This window comes from Rhinolophus hipposideros (assembly GCF_964194185.1).
Source record: "Rhinolophus hipposideros genome assembly, chromosome: 10".
In the NCBI taxonomy this organism is placed as follows: Eukaryota; Metazoa; Chordata; class Mammalia; order Chiroptera; family Rhinolophidae; genus Rhinolophus; species Rhinolophus hipposideros.
In genome coordinates, this window is record NC_138056.1 from 75,768,551 (window position 1) to 75,789,404 (window position 20,854).

General features: G+C 39.8%; 1 protein-coding gene across 2 annotated transcripts in view; it reads left to right on the forward strand.

Annotated features, from left to right (window-relative positions):
- Positions 1-5,468: 5,468 nt before the first annotated feature.
- Positions 5,469-20,854, forward strand: part of EXPH5 (exophilin 5) — a 72,952-nt gene continuing 57,566 nt past the window's right edge. Inside the window, exon 1 of one of the 2 annotated variants that reach the window (XM_081063545.1) lies at positions 5,469-5,799. In XM_081063545.1, the coding sequence (XP_080919671.1) occupies positions 5,681-5,799 (119 nt within the window). In that variant the 5' untranslated portion in view covers positions 5,469-5,680. The remainder of the gene's footprint in view (positions 5,800-20,854) is intronic. The other variant, XM_081063546.1, reaches the window with a different exon arrangement.

Sequence of the window (20,854 nt, forward strand, 5' to 3'; positions counted from 1 at the left end):
ATTGATAAGGTAAACTGTGTTAATTTGAAAATATTCTTGCATTTCTAGAATAAACTCCACTTATTCATTTAATATATTTCTGTCGTTGATTTACTAGAGTTTTTCTTAGGATTTTTTTCCTGCATCTATAGTCATAAAAGGAACTACACTGTGTTTTTTGGTTTTTGTGTTTGTTTATCGACCTAGCTTTTTCGGGAGTTGCTACCAGGATAACAAGAGGTTTATGTAATGCCCTGGGAAATGTTTTACCCCTTTAGAGTTTTAGAGCAGTCTTGGGTGTTTTTACAAATCTCAGAGTTCACTGCTTCCTTCCTCCATCCTTCAGGGAGTGAGAACACTGACAGCCCCTTACGAGGAGGATGTGGGGTGAGGCAAAACTGAATGTTTAGGACTAGGATGAATAATAAGTATGTGTTGCTTAGTTCCTTGATTTAGTTAGGGTTTTTTGGGTTGTATCAGGTAGATTTGATACCGTGTTTCCCCCAAAATAAGATCTAGCCAGACAATCAGCTCTGATGTGTCTTTTGGAGCAAAAATTAATATAAGACCCAGTATTATATTAAATTATTATATTATATTATATTATATTATATTATATTATATTATATTATATTATATTATATTATATTATACCGGGTCTTATATTGTAGTAAAATAAGACTGGGTCTTATATTAATTTTTGCTCCAAAAGATGCATTAGAACTGATTGTCTGGCTAGGTCTTATTTTGGGGGAAACACGGTATCTAGACCTCACATATATTGACTTCTGACATGAAAGAACAGGAGGCTCTCATCCCTTTACTTTATGTGATACTTTGGGTTTCAGAACCATACTTAAGTTGTCACATCAGGGCTCAGTGACCTGTTCAAACATTCCAGAAGTCTTTATGAATCTTGCATGATGTTTCTATTACTCTAAGGGCCTCTATCCTATAGGGAGCTCTAAGCAGCCATGTAACGGGACATTATAGGAGAATATTTAACATAATGCCATATATTAGATATATATGAAAAAGGAGAATATATAAGGATACAAATGAAAATAAAAAAAATAAAAAAAATAGATTATAGATAATTGGTACTTTTTTCTCTTTTCCATATTTTTACATTTTTATATAATGAACATTATTTGAGGGAACAACCATTCCCTCACTTCTCTATTAGGGGACTTCCATGACTAGAGTAACTTTCCAGCCCCTCTTCCTGATCCTTACTTACTCCTTCTCAAAGTGGATGGAGGAATAAATCAATTGAGTGGAGAATGGTAAGGGTATGAAATTCCTTGATTCATGCTTTTTGACTTGAGTGGGACTAACAATTAGTTAGGCTGGCATTCTCCCTCCCACCTTCCTACCACCTATCTGCTCCCCAGATCCAAATCTCCCTCTGGTGGTCTGCACCAAGGTCTAGACTTCCTGGGGTGGTACTAGAGACCTCATTTGGCTGTAGAACACATTCTCCCATTGATTACCAGTAAGAAAGCTGAGATTTTTATCTCCCTCTGTTAGACTCCCATGTTTTATTTTTCAGTTTTCTCCAAAACCCAATAAGTACGTAGTACTTTGCAGTCAAAGAAAATGTTGCTTTTAAAATTGTAGGCTGCTGTGTGTTCAAATAATATTATTCATAGGTACCATTTATTCAGCATTGACCTTGTTAATTGCTTTCTGTGCATCATCTCACTTACCTTTTACAACAATCTTATAAGGCTGGTTCTATTAGTATCCTTGTTTTCATAGGAAACAAAAACAAACAACAAAATTAACATTAAGAGAGTTTAAACTGCTGTTCTTCGTGGAATCTCTATTCTATAATTGTGGATTCAGGACTGAAGCCTCAGGGAAACCAAAAAGGAAGTTTTCTATCTAGATTTTCTATTCACTGAACTATTAGAATAGTGAAAACTGAAAGGAATGACTGCAAACTCCCTTCTCAGTTTTACATCTCTGTTTACTAATAAAAGCCTGTTGCCAACATCTTACATTCAAGCCGACTTGTATTTGCTTGCTTAACTGAAAGCTACCACCCAAACTCATCCCAGAGTCTTCTGCTGGAAGAGAAGATAACCTCTGTGAAAAAACTATCCCCAATCTATAGATATGATTTTTTAATGGCCTACTGGGGGCATAGGTGACCTCAGGTGACAAAAATTCAGACATTCCAAGCCAATATGTGATCAGCATTCCTCTTGACTGGGTAAACTATCTGGAAAGCAAACTAAGCCTTCTGCTGGGGATTTGGCCAACAGACTGGAGAAAACAAGACACTATGGGAGATTTCTAAAGATTATTGCTATCTATCCAGCTGTTACTACTAAAAACCAAACTGATAAATATCTCTTTAGCTGGGAGGCTGGGCAGAAGGTTGCTGGGGTTACCAGATATGAAGGTGGAAAATAGCTGCTTGGAACTGGCTGATTGAGCTCATAAAAGAACCCTTTTTGAGAATTATTTTTACTTCAAAAGCTTGAAGTTTATAGCCCTACAGAAACTATCATGTATGGTTTCCAGAGCAACCCTCAATGCCTTGCAAATTTCTCAGTATAAAACTTCAATATAAAAATTTCTCAACTGGATATCCTATTATGTCACAACCCAGGACTGAAATATGCCTCGATGCCAAGGGTCTGAACTCAGCCTCTACTCTCTGTCTACCCTTTGCTCTAGCCATCTTATCCAGTCTCAGGGTCTTGGCAATCAACTTTAAGTAGATGACTTCCAAATCTACTTCACCATCCCTGTTTCAAGAATTTCCTGTTTCACATTTCTCACTTTTGCTGAATGTCTCCATGTGCATGAATCGCAGGTACCTCAAACTCTTTATTCCTAAAATTGAACTCTTGATCTTTTTACAAACCTTATACTTCGCCTATCATCAAATAGTGTACGCTCCTTTCAGATATTTCTCTTGAAAACTTGCATCATCTTTGTGACTCCTTCTTTCTTAACCCTCATATCTAATTAGTTACCAAGTCCAGCCAGCCAATATCTTTGGACTCCAACCCTCTTTTCTATTTCTACTTCCACGCTTTAGTTCAGGATCTCTTGCCCCTGTCTTCTGTATAACCAATCCAACACAGCGGTGGCCTTGCCACTGTCTTCACTCCACTCTTCCTTATGTAGTGCTACCAGAGTAATCTTCTCATTGTTCCCTTTCATCTATGTCATTGCCATCCTTAAAACCTACATTGACTCCTCAACGCTTACACAATGGAGTCCAGATTCCTTAGCATAGCATTCATAGTCAGGTCTCAGCTTCATTTACTCTTTATATGATCTACGTGCTGGCCCAGTGTTTCTCAATCTCTTTTTCCTTATTGTCCCCGCTAGGAGCCTTCAAAAGATTTTTTTTCTAAAGAGCCCCTCTCATGAAGTTAACGCCACAGATATACTATATATATGTTTATGTATTGTATATCTGTTTATGTTCTGTACTTTACATTAAAAAGTGAGATGTTTTACCCTCCAAGAACCCATTTTTTGCTCCAAAAACCCATTTTTTGCTCCAGAGGAGTTGAGGGATTACAAGAAGATTCTTCTGCTATTCAGTGTACTGTTCCCCTCACCTAGAATAGATTCACATATTTCCTCCCACCACCTTCCATTTCTTCCTGTTGGAATCTGACCCTTCATGTTGCAACCCAAGCACATCCTCCCCTTGATCCACTCAGCTGGAACTTCTTTCTGTGCTCTAATAGAACTTGATTTACATTTCTATTATGTTCTTCTTTGTAATATAGTAAAATTTCTATTTGTGTAATCTCCCCCACTGTATTATAAACATCCTACAGACAGACTACCTTCTTCACAGTGTACAGTGCCTTCATATAGTAAGCACCAGTATATATTAGTTGAAATCAGTTCACTGATACACCAATAAAAGCCTACCAGCGCCCCATTAAAAAGTCTTATATTCATGCTAAATAAGTGGACACACTAGTGAGCAGAAAAAATGGATATCATGTACAAGACATACTCCTAAACCACCATCATTAACACAGAGAATATAAGGGAGTGTGCATGTTGTACAACATTGGTGATCTGAATTGGTTCCTGCTTCATAGAAATAACAAACAGACACCCACTGAAAGTTATTTGAATGGCTACCTGCCTAGACATGTCTTAAATAATGATCAAGGTGAGTATAGGACCCAGAGGCCAAAACATAAATAGCCATTTTTTTTTAAAGATATTTCTTTTTTTCTTTAGTAGGATTTTTTTTTTTAATTGGGAAAGGGGAACAGGACTTTATTGGGGAACAGTGTGTACTTCCAGGACTTTTTCCAAGTTAGGTTGTTGTCCTTTCAATCTTAGTTGTGGAGGGCGCAGCTCAGCTCCAGGTCTAGTTGCCGTTGTTAGTTGCAGAGGACAGAGCCCACCATCTCTTGCGGGACTCCAGGAGTTGAATCGGCAACCTTGTGGTTGACAGCCCACTGGCCCATGTGGGAATCGAACCGATAGCCTTCGGAGTTAGGAGCACGGAGCTCCAACCGCCTGAGCCACCGGGCCGGCCGGTAAATAGCCATTTTTGACATCATGTTTTTGTTACAACAGCACTACAAAAGAAATGACCAAGTTAAGGCTATGAGGCAGGAAAGTTGATCTGACCAAGTTATTTTTGTGTGGGGAAGTGAAGCCAAAAGGAAAGTGTTTTCTGGAAAAGGCTTTATAATTTTAAAATGTATGTGTTTATGAAAATATTTAGAAATTTCCCTCATATATTGGGATAATACTTTCTCGGAAAAGCTATTTCTGTGGTGTCATGGGATTACATTTTGCCGTTAGTCAGAGGATTAAGTATTTGAAAGTGGCACGTATCCTACTTCTCTTAAATAGTTTAAGAAAGATTATCAAATCTTATAGAAAACAACAAACAGGTGCTTTCTATATTCTTTGCCCCAGACCTGTCTCCTAATGTTCGGAACCCTAATGTTCGGGTTTTTTTTGTTGTTGTTTTTGTTTTTCCCCTAAAGCCCTAGAAAGACTTTTGTGGGGCAATGAGATGCGAGTGTCTGAGGAATGGGGTGCTTGGCAAAGAATCCATTTGCAAGGATGAGTTCTTTGCAAGGATGCGCTAAACTCAGCCCTTGAGCCTGGTCTGCTCACAGAAGGCTGTGTAATGAGTTCAGCCCTCTCGGGTCTTTCAGAGTAAACTTCGACCAGTTTAAAGCTTCTGTGAGCAATTCATAGAACTGAATTGGAAAGAAGGATTAGTCCTGAACCTCTTTCCTTTGCACTCCTTTGCAGCTCAAGCTCTGAGAGCAAACAGCAACGGCCAAAACAAATAATTGGGAGCCAACACTTAAGCCTCGGCCTCACTCTAGGGCAGATTATGTTGGATTGTTGTTTCACAAATCCGAAAGCGGGTTGGGGAGGGAAAGGGGAGGAGACGAGGAACGGCCCGCCCCTTTGGAATGGGATTGGCTCCCTCTCTCCCTTTAGCCGTTCGTTTTGCATCCCGGTTGGATGGGTTTAGAGAAACCTGTCATTACGTTAGTGTCAAAATGATCCATGTAGGTGTGGGCTGTTTCTTAAGTTTGTGGTTTTAGATTTTCAAAGTGGCAGACTTATTATTGGCTATAGGATCAAGTTCCTGAAACTAGTCTTCTATATTTTGAAATATGTCATCGTAACAGCAGGCGCCAAGGAGTTTAAGTGTAACTCACATACAGAGAAAAAAATGACGAAAATTCCTCAGGGGTTTGATTGCAGTTTCCTAAATGACGAAGAAGCCAGGAAGATCCTTCAGGTGCTGGAAAGAAATGAAGAGCTACAGAGGGCAGAGAAGGAAAGGATCAGGTACAAAGCAAATTCCTTTCTCTTTTCCCTGGGCCTGGGTCCAGCAGTGACCAGGGCGTGCGCGGAGGGAGGCGCGGCGCTTCCATTGGGCACCTGTCCGGCTTCTCCCAGACGCGCAGCGTCCGCCCGGCATGCTGAGCCGGCCACGGGGAAATCTGAGCTGAATTTTCCTCTTAAGGACTTTGGGGTGCCTGGTTGCTCGCCTGCGAGCCTTCGGTCCTGCAGGGTGGGGAGCACCCCTGCCCTCGCCGTGCTGGCGGGTTTGGTGCGTTTCTTTCGGAGTGGGTCCGGCCGGGACGCGTGGGCGGGATCGGCCACTGGGGGTCCAGGCTGGGTGAGCGCCGTGCAGCCATCCCCTGCTGTGCGTGGGTGCCTCCTCGGCAGTTGCGGGGCCTGAGCCAGGCCGGCAGGTGAAATGGGACGAGGGCTCTGCGTGGAGCGGAATCCTGGCCTGCGCGCACCCACGTACTCATTTATAGAGCTTCTGCAGGTTGTCCATCTCTCGGTATCGCAGACACCTTTCGTCACCCCACGCAGATAGTCACCAACGTCCGTAAGTGCTGGCCTCTAACTGGCGGCGAAGTGGTCCCCACCCCAAGGGCTGGAGCTCGGAACTTGCCAAATTGTGCGGAGTGAAATGGGCTGGGACTAGGACTCGTGGGATTGCCTAGAATGGGTGGGTCTCGGTGCCCGTGGTGCTATGGGGAAGTTGCTGCGGACTTTCACCCTTGACCTGACAATGCAGTGTTGTAGGACAGGGATTAGTAACCAGGGGATGGAATCAAGAAATTATTACCTGGGATGTAAATGAACCGTTTTTGTTTTTGTTTTCCCCTGCGGGGGAAGAGTGGGATAAGTCCTGGAATGAATTAAAGGAACTTTCTCACCAATTCTGGGAAGCCTTCTCCAGTTGACTTTGGAAGGAAATTCAGGGCACATTCTCAGATAAAAAAAAAGTGTGACATCGATTGGAATTTAGAAAAGCATTTTGTTTGTAAGTGATGTTAAGTTTTTTTTTTGGTGGTGATGTGAGCTCTAAGTTTCCACCTCCCAATATCTCACTGTCCATCCCCAACCCCCAACTCCCAGTAAAAAAACCTCCGAAGATACTTTCCACATAGGCAAACACTAGTTGGTCTTTGTAGAAGCAATTAGAATACATCAGGCCAAAAGCCCTGTCTTTCTTTTCCACTAGATGTGGTTCTTGTGGGGAGAAGTGAATATTTGAAGTTTGAGGATGTGTATTTTACCTCATTATACTCTGCCTTTAAAAAAACAGGCTCCATCATTTACTCAGTGTAAAAATGTGCCTTCATGAATACAGCATGTCCATACCTCCACACACCCACATGCACATACCCACACATATATGTACATGCACTATACACAGGCATGCCATGCCCTACCTTAAAAAGGAGAACTTTAGAACTGCACACAGTTTGTCAACATATATTCCAAAAGGACCGAGAAACTGTGGTTGCTGTCAGTGTGTATTCTTGAAAGTGTTTCTTCTCTCTACAGAGGACGAGGCTTTTTAAACGATCCAGTATATCGTATATTGGAGGAAACTGAGGGCAGACAGGAAATAACAAAGGGAGGGAAGCTTTTATTTAGGATGTTATTAGTGTAGCCTCTCATGAAATACAGTCTTAGAAACAGTATATTATTTATTTTAATTTTCATTCAAGGGAATTTTGACTTTTTATAGTTGACCTGATACTTGCCTTGTTGTGTTTTCTCTATAGTAGCTTTTGGTGCCCAGGTCAGCTGACTTTTGGGAGAACTGGCAAAGGCCATAGGCTAGGCCTTAGGAGGAAGGCTGAAACATGTTTTCTCATTTCATGGTGCTTGTGCCCTACTTGGAACGTCAATAGAAAAAGTCATAATGCTAAGACAAAAATCAATGCTGTTAACTATTAAACTTAATCATCAAAAATAATTACCCCAATAGTAGATTGAGGGAAGAGGGTTATCACTTTGTGAGGGGTGTAAATGTCTAACTATTACAATGTTTTGTATACCTGAAACTAATAAAAAAAACTGTATAACCAACAAGATTATTTTTATAACAATGATAGTATTGTTATTCATTAAAAAAAATAAGTTCCGTAATGACACTACCATAAAACATTTGAAACTGGAAAAAAAATTACCCCAACAATTTTAACAATGTCACCATTAAAATATAAAAAAAAAAAAATTAAGGAAAGTAAGCACTTGGACCAAATCAAGGCAATTATTTGTAGTACTTGCTTTTCCCTGGAATTAATTCCTGAATCCCACTATCAAATACCTATCACTGGATAGCAGTCTCCATGAGATTGTTCTGCTTACCAACTCACATGCATGGTTTTAATAGCAGGTACTGGCATGTAGAAAAGGCCTGAGATAACATGTCAGCTTGGCTGCCTATTCTGCTCTTGATATGACGATCATCATATTTTCCAAATCAGAAGTCAGAACACATGACTTATAACTCAAGAATATTATTCGAGACTCTGGGAGGCCTTCTTACTATATTGAGAAACAGTCTCAAAATCTCCTGGCTAGGACAATAAGGGACCAAATGGGGAAGTTTGACAAGTTTCCTGGTTGGGGGACAACTGATGAGTTCAGTTATATCTATGCCAGGCTTGAGGTGTCTATGAGACAACCCAGAAGAAATCCTTTATAGTCAGAAATAAAGAACTACAGTGTCATGCGAGCCCACGGATGTCCAGACAGAGATAGATGTTGAAGGCCCGAGAATAGTTGAGTTCAACACGGAGGAGACAACAGTCCCACTCACAGAAATGCTCCTGAACACACAGAACTTTCTCTTGATCCTTCCTCATGGGTACCAGACCTCATCTGGCTGTGGCTTACTAGGAAAATATTTGCATTAAATATTACAATACTTCTAATGTATGATAAAGTTTATTCAAATTTTTAAGAAAAAACCAAGATTCACACTGATAAATAGGCAAAAGATAGAAAGAAGTCATTCATGCTAGGATATCCAAACTATAAGCAAAACATACAGGAAAATGTTCCTCCTCACAGTAATAAAGAGATGGAAATTGAAGTAACCCCAAGATACCATCTTGTGCCTTCAAAAATACCATTAAGAAAAAGTTGTGGGGGTTGGAATGAAACGGATAGATTCGGCATGTCATTAGTGGCATTGAAAATTAAATACAGTCCTCTTGGTGAACAATATGGCAATACCTATAAAGATATGCCTCACCCTTAACCCAGTTGTCCAATTCTTGGATATTTCTCATTAGTAGGGGATTAAGGTGGAGAAGATGGCCCCAACAACATTTATTAAGTTCTGCCTTTTTATATAATAGTAATAACAGCTAACATTTATTGGTCTCTTACTGTATACTAGACTAGGCACTGTACTAAACATGTATGTATGTTTACACATGTATATACATACATAAACGTATATATACCTATATATGTCTAATTAATCCTCCCAATAACCTCATTAGGTACATACTTTAATTTCCATTTCACAGAAAAGGAGGCAACTCACAAAGACTGAGTGTCTTGTCCAAGTTAAGTAGCAGCACCAGAATTCAAATACAGATCTATCTCAAAACTATTTTACCCACCAGCATTGAATAATCCTCACAATCATCCCTTGGGGTGAGTATTATTAATGACTTTGTATAGAAGGGAAACTGAAATTTAGCGAGGTTAAGGAACTTGCCCAAGGTCGCACAGCTCATAAGTGGCAGAGCTAGAATTTAAACCCAAATCTGTCTGGCTCCAAAGCTTATATTCTTTCCACTATACCATATTTTCCCCTGAATAAATAATTTAGTAGAGGAAAAATAAGAAATATGCTCTCAGATGTTTATTGCAATATTACCTATAATAGCAAAATAGTGGGAAATTTCAAATCTAAATATCCCTTAAGAGCACAGTCATTACAAAGGACAATTATAAAGAGATAATTTTATCTCACCCAGTGTGATATTTTAGTTCTGTATTTCTGACTACCTTGGTTGTTGTGTAGACACCTCAAGCTTATCATGGCTACAACTGTGGGGAAATGCATATGCCGCATTGTTCTGCGAAAAAGCAGAACACAAAATAGTTCCTACGTTACTATTGCACTTCAGGGTACCTGTGCATATGTACAGCAGCTAAAAGCAAATGGGCAAAAATCTGTGCTTCTCCTTTTGATGAATCTCTAGGGTCTGATGCAGCTTCCGGCATATGGTGAACATTCAGTAAATGTTTGCAAAAGGCATGGACTTGCCCTGACAGCTGGGAGGGCCTATCTCCTGCCCTTAAGCCCAACACTGCCAAGATGGAAAGTCAGATCTAAGTCATGGCAGGCGAGCAGGAATGCTGAGCACATACCACCTCAGGAGGCTCAGGGAAGGCAGATGAGGAGTAGGGTATCGGATTTTTTTGTGGCTAAGAGGACAGGGGACACCAGGGACAGATGGGCAAGGTGCCTGCATGTAATAGGCCTCCAGTAAATACCTGATGAAGGAATTAATGGTCTGCACTGGCTGGAGTCAGAGGCTTCTGCAGTGTCTAGCTTCTTTCCCCACTTCTCACTCAGTTTGTTTCACCTTCTTCTCATTGCCTAGCCAGACAGGATTTCTCCCATCTTTGAACCCTGTAATGCATTATAATTTGTTACATTTATTCTATTCTGTGAGTCTGGGATGTGTGTGACCGTGTTTCCCTGGAAGTAAGACCTAGCCAGACAATCATGTCTAATGCGTCTTTTGGAGCAAAAATTAATATAAGGTACAGTATTATATTATATTACATTATATTATATTACATTACATTACATTACATTACATTATATTATATTATATTATAGACCTGGTCTTATAGTAAAATAAGGCTAGTTCTTATATTAATTTTTGCTCCAAAAGACGCATTAGAGATGATTGTCTGGCTAGGTCTTACTCTCGGGGAAACACGCTATAGAAATACTCTGAGAGCCACTTGAAGAAGTAGAAATTACCACTTAAATTCCAATCTGACAGTTCCACTTTTTGTTGGATTGTGGAAAGGAATTTTTCCTGGAAATATTCATTTGGGCATAACTTCTCAGGCCTTGCACAATTTGTGGTTCTACCCACAGTGAAGAAAAATGGATGAGAATTGAATCACAATTTTTTTATTCTGAAAAGCGGCTTACTTTTTACAAGTCTTTGGAAAACACAGCTACCTACCTATCACCCCCACCTCTACCCCCCTGCCCCACCCATCTCCATCTCATAAATGTAACTGAAATGGGAAGTACCAAGAGATTATATCAACTAGTCAGCTCACAGAAGAAATATCAATAATGTTTATCTTCCCTCTTGCAGAAAACTTATAAAGTATCAGATGATACACCTTGTGTAATCAAGTTGAAAAATGGCATGCCTAGATTTAGACTACCTTTGCTCAATGGCAAGACTGTAGCCCAGGAGGGATTTCCAACACTTAGTTGTTTCTGATTTACACTAGTGTCCTTGAGGCATAGCTCAGTTCTAGAGGGGAATGTATATATCAAAATGGTGAAGTGGTGATAGCTGGTGGAAACTGCAGCATCATGCAGAGATTAAAAGCCGATACACAAGTCTCCTGCTTCTCCTAGGCTCTCTGCCTGCTCCCCCCTCTCCCAGCCTATGAAATAGACTTGCAAGAAACATTCGATGCTTATTTATTGGGCATCTATTATGTGCCAGACACTGTTAGCCCTGACAATGCAGCGGAGAATAAAACATAGATTCTGCCCCCAATGGCTTCAGTCTATGAAAGTTTTTGGTTGGTGGTAAATCCTGCATGATGATGTGTTCATATAAATGTAGCTTGTCCTCAAGTAGCCCTATGTGGTCTGGTGAAGGGACCATGAGAACTGCCTGGAAGTCACAGGCATCCCTAGAGACTTGAGTGTTCTGATAATATAGCAGGTATGAAGTTAACATCATGGATCTCTGAGGTGTCTGCACTTTCCAATAATATCCAATTTAGTCAATTCCTTTAAACCAAGAGGAGATCTTTCTCTCAGACACACTCTTCTGTCTACTTACTCCTATGGATTGGTCTCCGTGGGCAATACACATGGAACTACTATAATATTCCAGTGCCATATACCAATGTTTGGGGAGCAGTGTCCTAAAAAGGCTTTATGACATTATAACTCTTAGCTTGTAAAGTCTTCCATATCTGTTTGTTTTTATCCTTATCCTAATCTGATAAAGTAGGAATTTTTCTTTTTCAAAGCTAATAACAACAGTGGTAACAGCTAATATTTGTTGAGCACTTGTTCTGTGCCAAACTCTTAATGTGCATTCTCTCATCTAATTCACAAAAACCTAATGAGTTAAGGGATTAGTTTTTTAAAAATCCTTCTACAGAGGAAACTTAAAGAGGGTAAGTAACTTGACTGAGGAAGTAACTTGCTGGGAAGTTTTGGATTTGTGAACTCCATCTGAACTTAATCGCTGTATAGTACTGCCTCTAGAATGAAGTACAAAGAAGTGATTACCCTCACTTTGCCTATCTAGTTTGTAATACAACCAAAACTGGCATCTTTTCACTTTAAAACTCTTGGTACTTCCAATGACCATGAAATAGAGAGCACACAATTCTAGGTAGTCAAGTGCCCACCTGAGAGTTGGGGATGTTATTACTAAGGAAATTAGTGAGACATATGGGGTCAGTGAGACAAATGACATCTTCTGTTAAGATGTTAATTAGCACCTCAGTCTCATGACTTCCAAACTATCTCCCTCCTAACCAGTCTCAAGAAGCTCACAGTCTAGTGGTGACTGAAAAAGAAGCAGGCAGTGTGCTTCCCCACTGTGCTCACCTTCAGGTTTTACACATCACTGCTAATTGAATAAGTGAAAGACTCCTTTCACTCCTCAGAGCCCCTGTCTAGCCTGCCCCCAGCTCTCCTTAGGCACTCTGCCTGGCCCAGTGCCCCGAACACAGCCAAGGACCTCTCACTCACCCACACCACCAACATGGAAGAGCAGAGTAGTTGAAGTAGTGAATGTTGGGGGATAACTAGTCATGTTTGCCATATATAGGAAAAATCGCAGGTAACCATCTATGTTTTGAAAATCCATGTATACATTTTATAGGATATACTAAAACTAATAAGATGGTTATCTCTTGGGCATGATATTTAAAGGGACTCTAATCCTGTTGCTATTTAATTTCTTCCAATTGTCACAGATTATTAAAAAAATGGTGACCATTTCTTTAGATAATAAAGAAATGCAAAATGTTTGCCTTTTTTACCTTTATATATATGACTTTCAAAATATTTAAAAAAATATCTTAATGATTTTTTGCCTTTTGATCTATAATGTCTTGTATGTTAGTAGTGTTGATGTATTAATGACTAATTTGGTTTCTGTACATCAATCCTGAGTTCCTGTGGTCAAGGAGTGTCTTGGGGATGGAGAGCCTCACACACCTAGTAGGTACTCAATTTCTGATTAAGTGGACCTTAATTTCTGTGAAGGAACACAAAGTAAGGGAAAGAAAGATCTGAAGAAATCACATGAAGGACAAAGAAGGTCAGGTTAAAGTTAGTCAAAAGATTTTTCTTTCTGTTAGCACCCTTGGTTCTTCAAACCGAAATCAACTGGCTGAGCGCCTTGCTGAAGGAATTCAAGTCTATTTTTCTGCAATTAGTTATTGCACAGGCTGTGATATTTGAGAACCATAGGCTCACCTCACTCCCCTTCTCAGGAATGTTTCCTTATTGGCATTGCCAATGGCCCTATTTAAAGGCTGTACTTAACATATCACCTTAGCATACCACAGCAGCCAGCTTCCTCATTCCACTAGTGTTAGACTTTCTGATGATGAAAGAGGAAATTGGGGGCTACAATGACCAAACTCCCTACTTCCCAAAGAAAGGTTATGGTGTTTTATATTTATATCAAAGTTACCTTGGTTTCAACTTTAAAACAATGCATTTAATAGCAGTTGAAGGAGGAAGGGGGTTAGGGGCAGGGGAGAGTAACCTGGTAACCACTGTTCTGTTCTCCAAATCTGTTCTCCAGGTGTCAGGGAGGGACACGCTCCCTCTGAAAGCACTTGGGAAGAATCTGTTCCAGGTCTCTTTCCTAGCTTCTGGTAGGTCCTTGGTTGTGGCAGCATAAATCAGTCTTCACACAACAGTCTCCCTGTGTGAGTGTCTGTTTCTGTGTCCAAAATTTCCCTTTTTTATAAGGACACCAGTTATATTGAATTAGGGCCCACCCTAATGACTTCATTATAACTTGATTACCTCTGTAAAGACCCTGTGTCCAAATAAGGTCATATTCTGAGGTACTAGGAGTTAGGACTCCAATATATCCTTTTTGGAGGACACAATATAACCTTTAAGAGTATGGTTGGTTCAATATTTTAAATAAATTACTGTGAACCACTATATCAACAGTCTAAAGAAGAAAAATACATGATCATATCAAATGATGCAGGAAAAGCTTTTGACAAAATGCAACATGCATTCATGATAAAAAATAAAAATTAAAAAAAACCCACAAACTCTCAAAAAGGAAGAAATGAAACCTGATAAAAGGCATCTACAAAATAAATTATAGCTAGCATCATACCTAATGGTGAAAGACTGAATGCTTTCCTCCTAAGATCAGGAACAAGTCAAGGATGTACAATCTCACCACTCTTATTTGACCACACTTTAGGTCCTAGCAAGTATTAGGTAAGATAAAGAAATAAAAGGGATACATATCAGAAAGGAATAAATAAAACTATGCCTATTTACAGATGACATGATTGTCTACAAAGAAAACCCCTAGAAAATATACCAAAAAAAAAAAAAATCCTAGAACTAATAAGTGAATTCAGCAAGGTGGTAGGACACAAGATCAATACACAAAAATCTATTGTGTTTCTACTAGCAATAAACAATTAGAAATCTAAATGTAAGCTTTTTAAGGAAGAACAAAGGAACTGAACAGACAAAATCATTTCGAGAAAGAAGAATACAATTGGAAGAATCACACTACTTGATTTTAAGACTTACTATAAAGCCACAGCAATCGAGATAGCATAGTATTTGTGGAGGGAAAGACATACAGATTAATGGAACAGAATAGAACCTGAAATAGACTCCAAAAATACAGCCAATTGATTTGTTTTACGTAGATGCAAAGAAAATGCAATGCAGGGTAGTCCTTTCAACAAATGGTGCTGGGATAGTTAGGTACAAGGCTAGAAACATTTTCATTACCCTAAGATGAAACCCCGTAAGCAGTGACTCTCCATTCCTGCCTCCCCACCAATTGCTGGTAACCACCAATCTGTTTTCTGTCTCAGTGGATTTACCTATTCTGGAGGTTTCATCTAAATGGAATCATACAATATAGAACCTTTTCTGTCTGCTTTATTTAGCATTGGATTTTTGAGGTTAATCCATCTTGTAGCATAGATCTTTACTTAGTTTCTTTTCATGACTGAATAATATTCCTTTGTATGTATATACTACACTTTGTTTATTCATCCTTCTGTGGATAAACATGTGGGTTTTTTCCATCTTTTGGCTATTGTGAATAGTGATGGTATGAACATTTATCTACAAGGATTTGTTTGAGTACCTCTTCTCACTTCTTCTGGGGAATTACTGTGACTTATGGTAATTCTGTATTTAGCTTTTTAGGAACCATCAAACTGTTTTCATCCATGTTTACTCTATACAGTTGTGATCATACTGTGTATATTTTTAATTTATATAATATCTAACATAAAAATAACCCTTTTTAATTAAAGACTCATAATCAACATTTTGCAGCTGCATACTAATCCACTGTACATATTTTATAATTTAATTAGCCATTTCAGTATTTTAGTCACTTTACTTATTTATTTTTAAAGATTTTATTGGGGAAGGGGAACAGGACTTTATTGGGGAACAGTGCATACTTCTGGGACTTTTCCAAGTCAAGTTGTCCCTTCAATCTTAGCTGTGGAGGGCGCAGCTCAGCTCCAGGTCCAGTTGCCATTGTTAGTTGCAGGGAGTGCCGTCCAGCATCTCTTGCGGGAGTCGAACCGGCAACCTTGTGGTTGAGAGCCTGCACTCCAACCAACAGAGCCATTTGGCCACCCAGGAGCTGAGTGACAGCTCATTGCCTTCATTCTAGTTGTGGAGGGCACAGCTCGCTGGCCCATGTGGAAATCGAACAAGAAGCCCCATGGCCCAGAGCTCGCACCCTAACTAACTGAGCTACCTGTCCATCCTTTAATTTTTTTAATTATATTTTTTGTTTCTTATTGCTATGCTATATAACCTGTGACAAACCTTCATTCTTACATCCCAAATTCAATCTAAATGGTCTCCCTAGGGTGAATTACACAAAGAAAAATCATCAGTTTATACTGTATTTTGTATATTCTTGCTACATTTTACCAAATTGCTTTCCAAAAATGTTCTACCGAACTGTACCTTGACTGGCATTGTGGGAAGGCTCCTATTTTATCATGCCCTTCTCAGCACTTGATGGTGTCATTATTTTTAAAAAATCTTTACTAATTTTGTAGGCAAAAGATTAATATATTTGATTTAATTTCTAACACTGTGGTTATAATAAATTTGAATTTTTTTCATATGTTTACTGTTGATTTACATTTCATGATTTATGAATTGTCTATTCATATCTTTGCCCATTTATGTTTGAGGATTTGTATTCAGGATGTTTCTTATCACAAATAACAGATCTAACCATGGCTTTAACAAATTGGGGATAAGATTTTCCTGACATAAAAAGACATCTGGAAGTAAGCAACTGCAAGCTGGTTTAGTGGTTTAGGATGTCAGGCTAGTATATTTGCAAGGCAAGATGTCTGCAACTCCTGCAAACATCACATCCATGTTCAAGACAGAAAGAAAGGGATACGGCAGAGCTCTCTGCATCTGTCCTTTTTATCATTGAAGTAATAGCTCTCCCAGATGCTGTCCCAGTAGATTCCCCTTTATGTCTCATTGACCAGAACCAGCTCAAAAGAGTACCCCTTACTGCAAGCGAATTGGAAATTTTTGTCCTGTTTATTACAAATATAATTCCTGGTTTTTAGTTTGCCTTTAACTTCTATTTATCTGAAAATAGAAGGGTTTTCTTTTTCATTTTTATACAATAAAATGACATGTACCAAGTTGAAAAAATTTTTTTGTTGTTTTTAAGATTACAAGGTTTTTCCCATCTAGAGATTAGGTCAACAATGACCTCTAGTTTTTAAAATCTTTTTAAATTTTTAACTTTTTAATTGACCCAATATATATTTTATCTTTGCATTGGGATGATTGTATAAATTGTTTTTTCCAAATAGCTAGCAAATTTTCCTGGTACCGTTTATTTCTACCTGCTTCTAAGGCCCATGTTTATTTCTTTTAACGAAAGGACCGTTGAACTACCAAATAACAACAACAAAAAGTTGATAAAGCAAATGCTACATCAGCTTTCATGAAACCTAAGAGGGAAATTGTAGGAAAAAGGCTTTTGTACCAAGAAGTGTGATTGTTATACATATATAAGTGCACATAGTTAATGGATTATGTTTTAGTTTCATTCCTCTTTCCATTGTGTATGCCAGGTAGTAAATCCAATTGAGGGTAGACCATTTATCTTGAGATTTTCATCAAGTGACCTGGTTATCACTTAGATCTGGTACTGTTGATAGTCAAATTAATACCCTCTTAGGGGGGTATAACTTTTTAACATTTAACAAAATTAATTTGCTTTAAAAATTAATCGCAAGTATAACTAATTAACATGATTGCTAGATAAACAAACAAGCAAAACAAAAACCTCACATGTTGTGAATTTAATGTTTATGGCTCACAGGGGTACTGCTAAAGCCCTTTGGGATCTCATTGTCTGCATATCAATCAGGGTTCCACAAGGAAAACTGAAACTATTCAAAAAAGAGTGTAATGCAATGAATTGATTACAAGGTGTAAAAAGAGGCAGAGAAACCAATCAGGGGACAGTGAGGCAAAGCAGAGATCCCCAACAGCAGAAAGCCTGAAGGCAGTGGTGTGCTGGTAACTGGCTGGGGGGTGGGGGGGGAGCCTTGATTTGTAGTGTTGGCCAATTTGAAGTTAGCAACAGTTTAACCACCAGCTTGCAAAATTCCTAAATATTTAACAGCCTGCTTTTGTGAGCCAGTATAAACCAGCTCTAGTATACCACTGGTTGGAGAGGAAAGGGGAGCAGGTGGTGTTGTCCTAACCCAGAGACGAGGATCTCCCGAGAGAAACTGGAGCCATGGCAGGCCTGCCGGGGGATTTGGAGACATGGGAGAAACAATCACTGCCAAGAAGTTCTACATGAGACAGAAGGAGGAGGAGAAACACTCTGACTTGTCCCTTTCTCTCACCCTCCAATCTCCTGCCAGTGCCTGGCTACAGCCAGCTGGAAGCAGCTGAGGGGTAGTGAATGACAGCCTGGGAAGTGCAGTTTGCAGAGGTCATCTCCCAGCAGCACATAGCAGAGCAGGAGAAGAACAATTTCTTGTCCTCGTCTTTCTCTTCCATCTCTGTTGTCCTTTTCTGTCATCATTTAGATTCTGTATTTTCTCACTGCCTTATATTGCTAAGGCTTTGCTTCCCTGCCAGGAAATTCTCATTCGTTTTCTTTCCCATCAGCCTACACTGTTGTTCATGCCCCTTCTGTACTCTTTTACAATTTCTCTCGTGCTTCTGCATCTTTTGGCAGTTGCTCTATTCTGCTTGCTTCTCTGTGCTACTGCTTCTCCCCACCTCTCTGGATATTCTTTATGTGGTTTCCATCATGCTTGGGTGAGTCAGGGTCTTTGGGTGGCACTACAGGTAGAGAGGGCTTTGCAGAAATGTTCCACATGGACTGAAACTGGAATTTGAAGGACTTGGGGAACCAAGTTCTGGGGACCAGCTACTCGCTCTGCTTGCATGTCACAGCCCACACCATCCTTCTCCCAGGATGCCTTTGATTACCTCTCATCGTGCCGCTGCATTCTTCAACTGGCCGATTCATTCCACAGTATATGGTCCAGATTCTGATGCTCATGGCTATCGATGCCAGCTCACCTGATACATCTAGGCAACCTGTGGATGGGCTGCATTAGAGTCAGGCATCAAATCTGTAGCACTGCCTGGGGGAAAGCTTAGTGCTAGGTTTTCTAAGCAGGGGCTATAGACCATCCAGTTCAGCCAAAAGTGATATAATGTTGGCGTGGCCGGCACTGAGATTCACCTTTCACTGTACTCGCTGTGCTTCTCCTCTCTCTGTGCCCACCTGTGCACTGAGATACATTTGGTGTGTCTTCCTGCCTTTTGTGATGTCAGGTCTTGGCCCACAGACTCTGTTAAGAAAGAGCTTCTCAACCCTGGCTGAAAATGACAACTATCTGAGGAACTCTCAACACTAACAATGCCAGGCCCCACCTGGACATTCCAGCTTAATTGGTCTGTGATCAGGATGGGCACAGGTACTTCTTTATAAGCTCCCCAGAGGACTGTGACGTGCAGTAAGGGATCCCATCCTGGCTGCCTGGGCATTGAACACCGACTTCACCTGTCACATCTTTCCTGTACTCCAAGCTTTTGCACAAGTTGAGGGAGTATGGATTTCCCAGAAAAGCCTGTGGTTTGGGAGGGGAAAGCCTGGAGCCCTAGCAAAGAACAATCAAGAGGGCTATGCCTGATGTACATGTAATAAACTTTGTTTCTAGTAGTTTCCCACTTTAAAATTGCTTAGCAGGATCAAAAGGACATTTTGTGCCTGGAGCTGTTTAGTCTGGCAACTAGAAGAATTGCTTTTTACTTTTTGTTGTTTTTATTTTGTTTTACTGCCCACAAAGTGTGGTTTATACATAAACACAAATGCTGTAATATCCACAAGCTGATTAGATCCTGGCCTTGTGAACTTGTTGCCTTGAACCCAACTCTAGTCATAGCTTCTTCGCATTGGCTATTGAATGCTTATGTTCAATGTGAGAAAATAGGAAGTGGCTGAAGAAGGGCAATATGGAAGCCCAAAGAGTTTCTGAAAGGGTAAAGCAACCGGTTTCAGTACAAATTGTCCAAAATAAAGAGGAATTAAATCTCTCTCTCTGCTGACCTGTGATTATTCAGGAATACTTGACTGGTGACTTATTAAATATATGTAATACTTAAATACTGGGGCTGCCAAAAAATGTACACATTTTAAGAGATGTTATCCATGTATTCCTTTTCGAAGTTGAATTGAATTATGGTAGCAATGTGTGTAGTATGACATTCGCTCAAAAGATGGCGTTCATCAAATGAATGCTGGCGTCATTCATTGTATTACAATTTTAATATAGTGTTTTCCTTTCTTAAAATGTGTAATCTTTTTTTGGCACCCTCTGTATATGCCTACCATGGTCATTTGATCCCCTCAAATATCCTTGAAGGTAGAAAGAACAGATACTGTTATCATCATTTTTCCCAGATGAGATATTATCCTTATTTTTCTCTTTCCTCAAAGAGACTGAAGACCATAGTTAAACCCAGGGGTGTGCATACGACTAGGACATAGGACTCCAACTGTCCCCTGCAGCGCTCCTGTGGCTCTACAGGGGAAGTGATCTCCACCCTTTTTCTCATGGAGCTGCCAGACACAGGGCAATGGAGTTGTGTGAAAATGTGCAGGCTCAAAGGGAAGTTATTACCTTAGCTTTGAGGGAGTTAAATAGCAATGAAGAGAGCGTGTGAGTGACAATGGCAATGGCAGTGTGGGGGTCAGATTGATGCCCTCCAGGGTCTCCATTAGCCTCACCCCAGATAAACTCACATCTAAGTGAGGCCCAAGTGCGGTCAGTGTAACAGAGCTTCACTGCAGGATTTCCTTTCCCAAGTAGCTCTGAAGACATAATGCTCAGAGACTACCAGAGGCCTGGAAAATCTTATTGGTTTTAATTAAATCCTCTAAACAGCCAGCATTTTGATTTAAATTGTGTCAGAGCCCAGATGGCAAGACAGGTTTTTTTAGGGTGTTTCTTTGTGGGCTTTTTTTGTTGTTTTTGTTTTGTTTTTCCATTTTTAGTCTTTTAAACTGCAGAACTT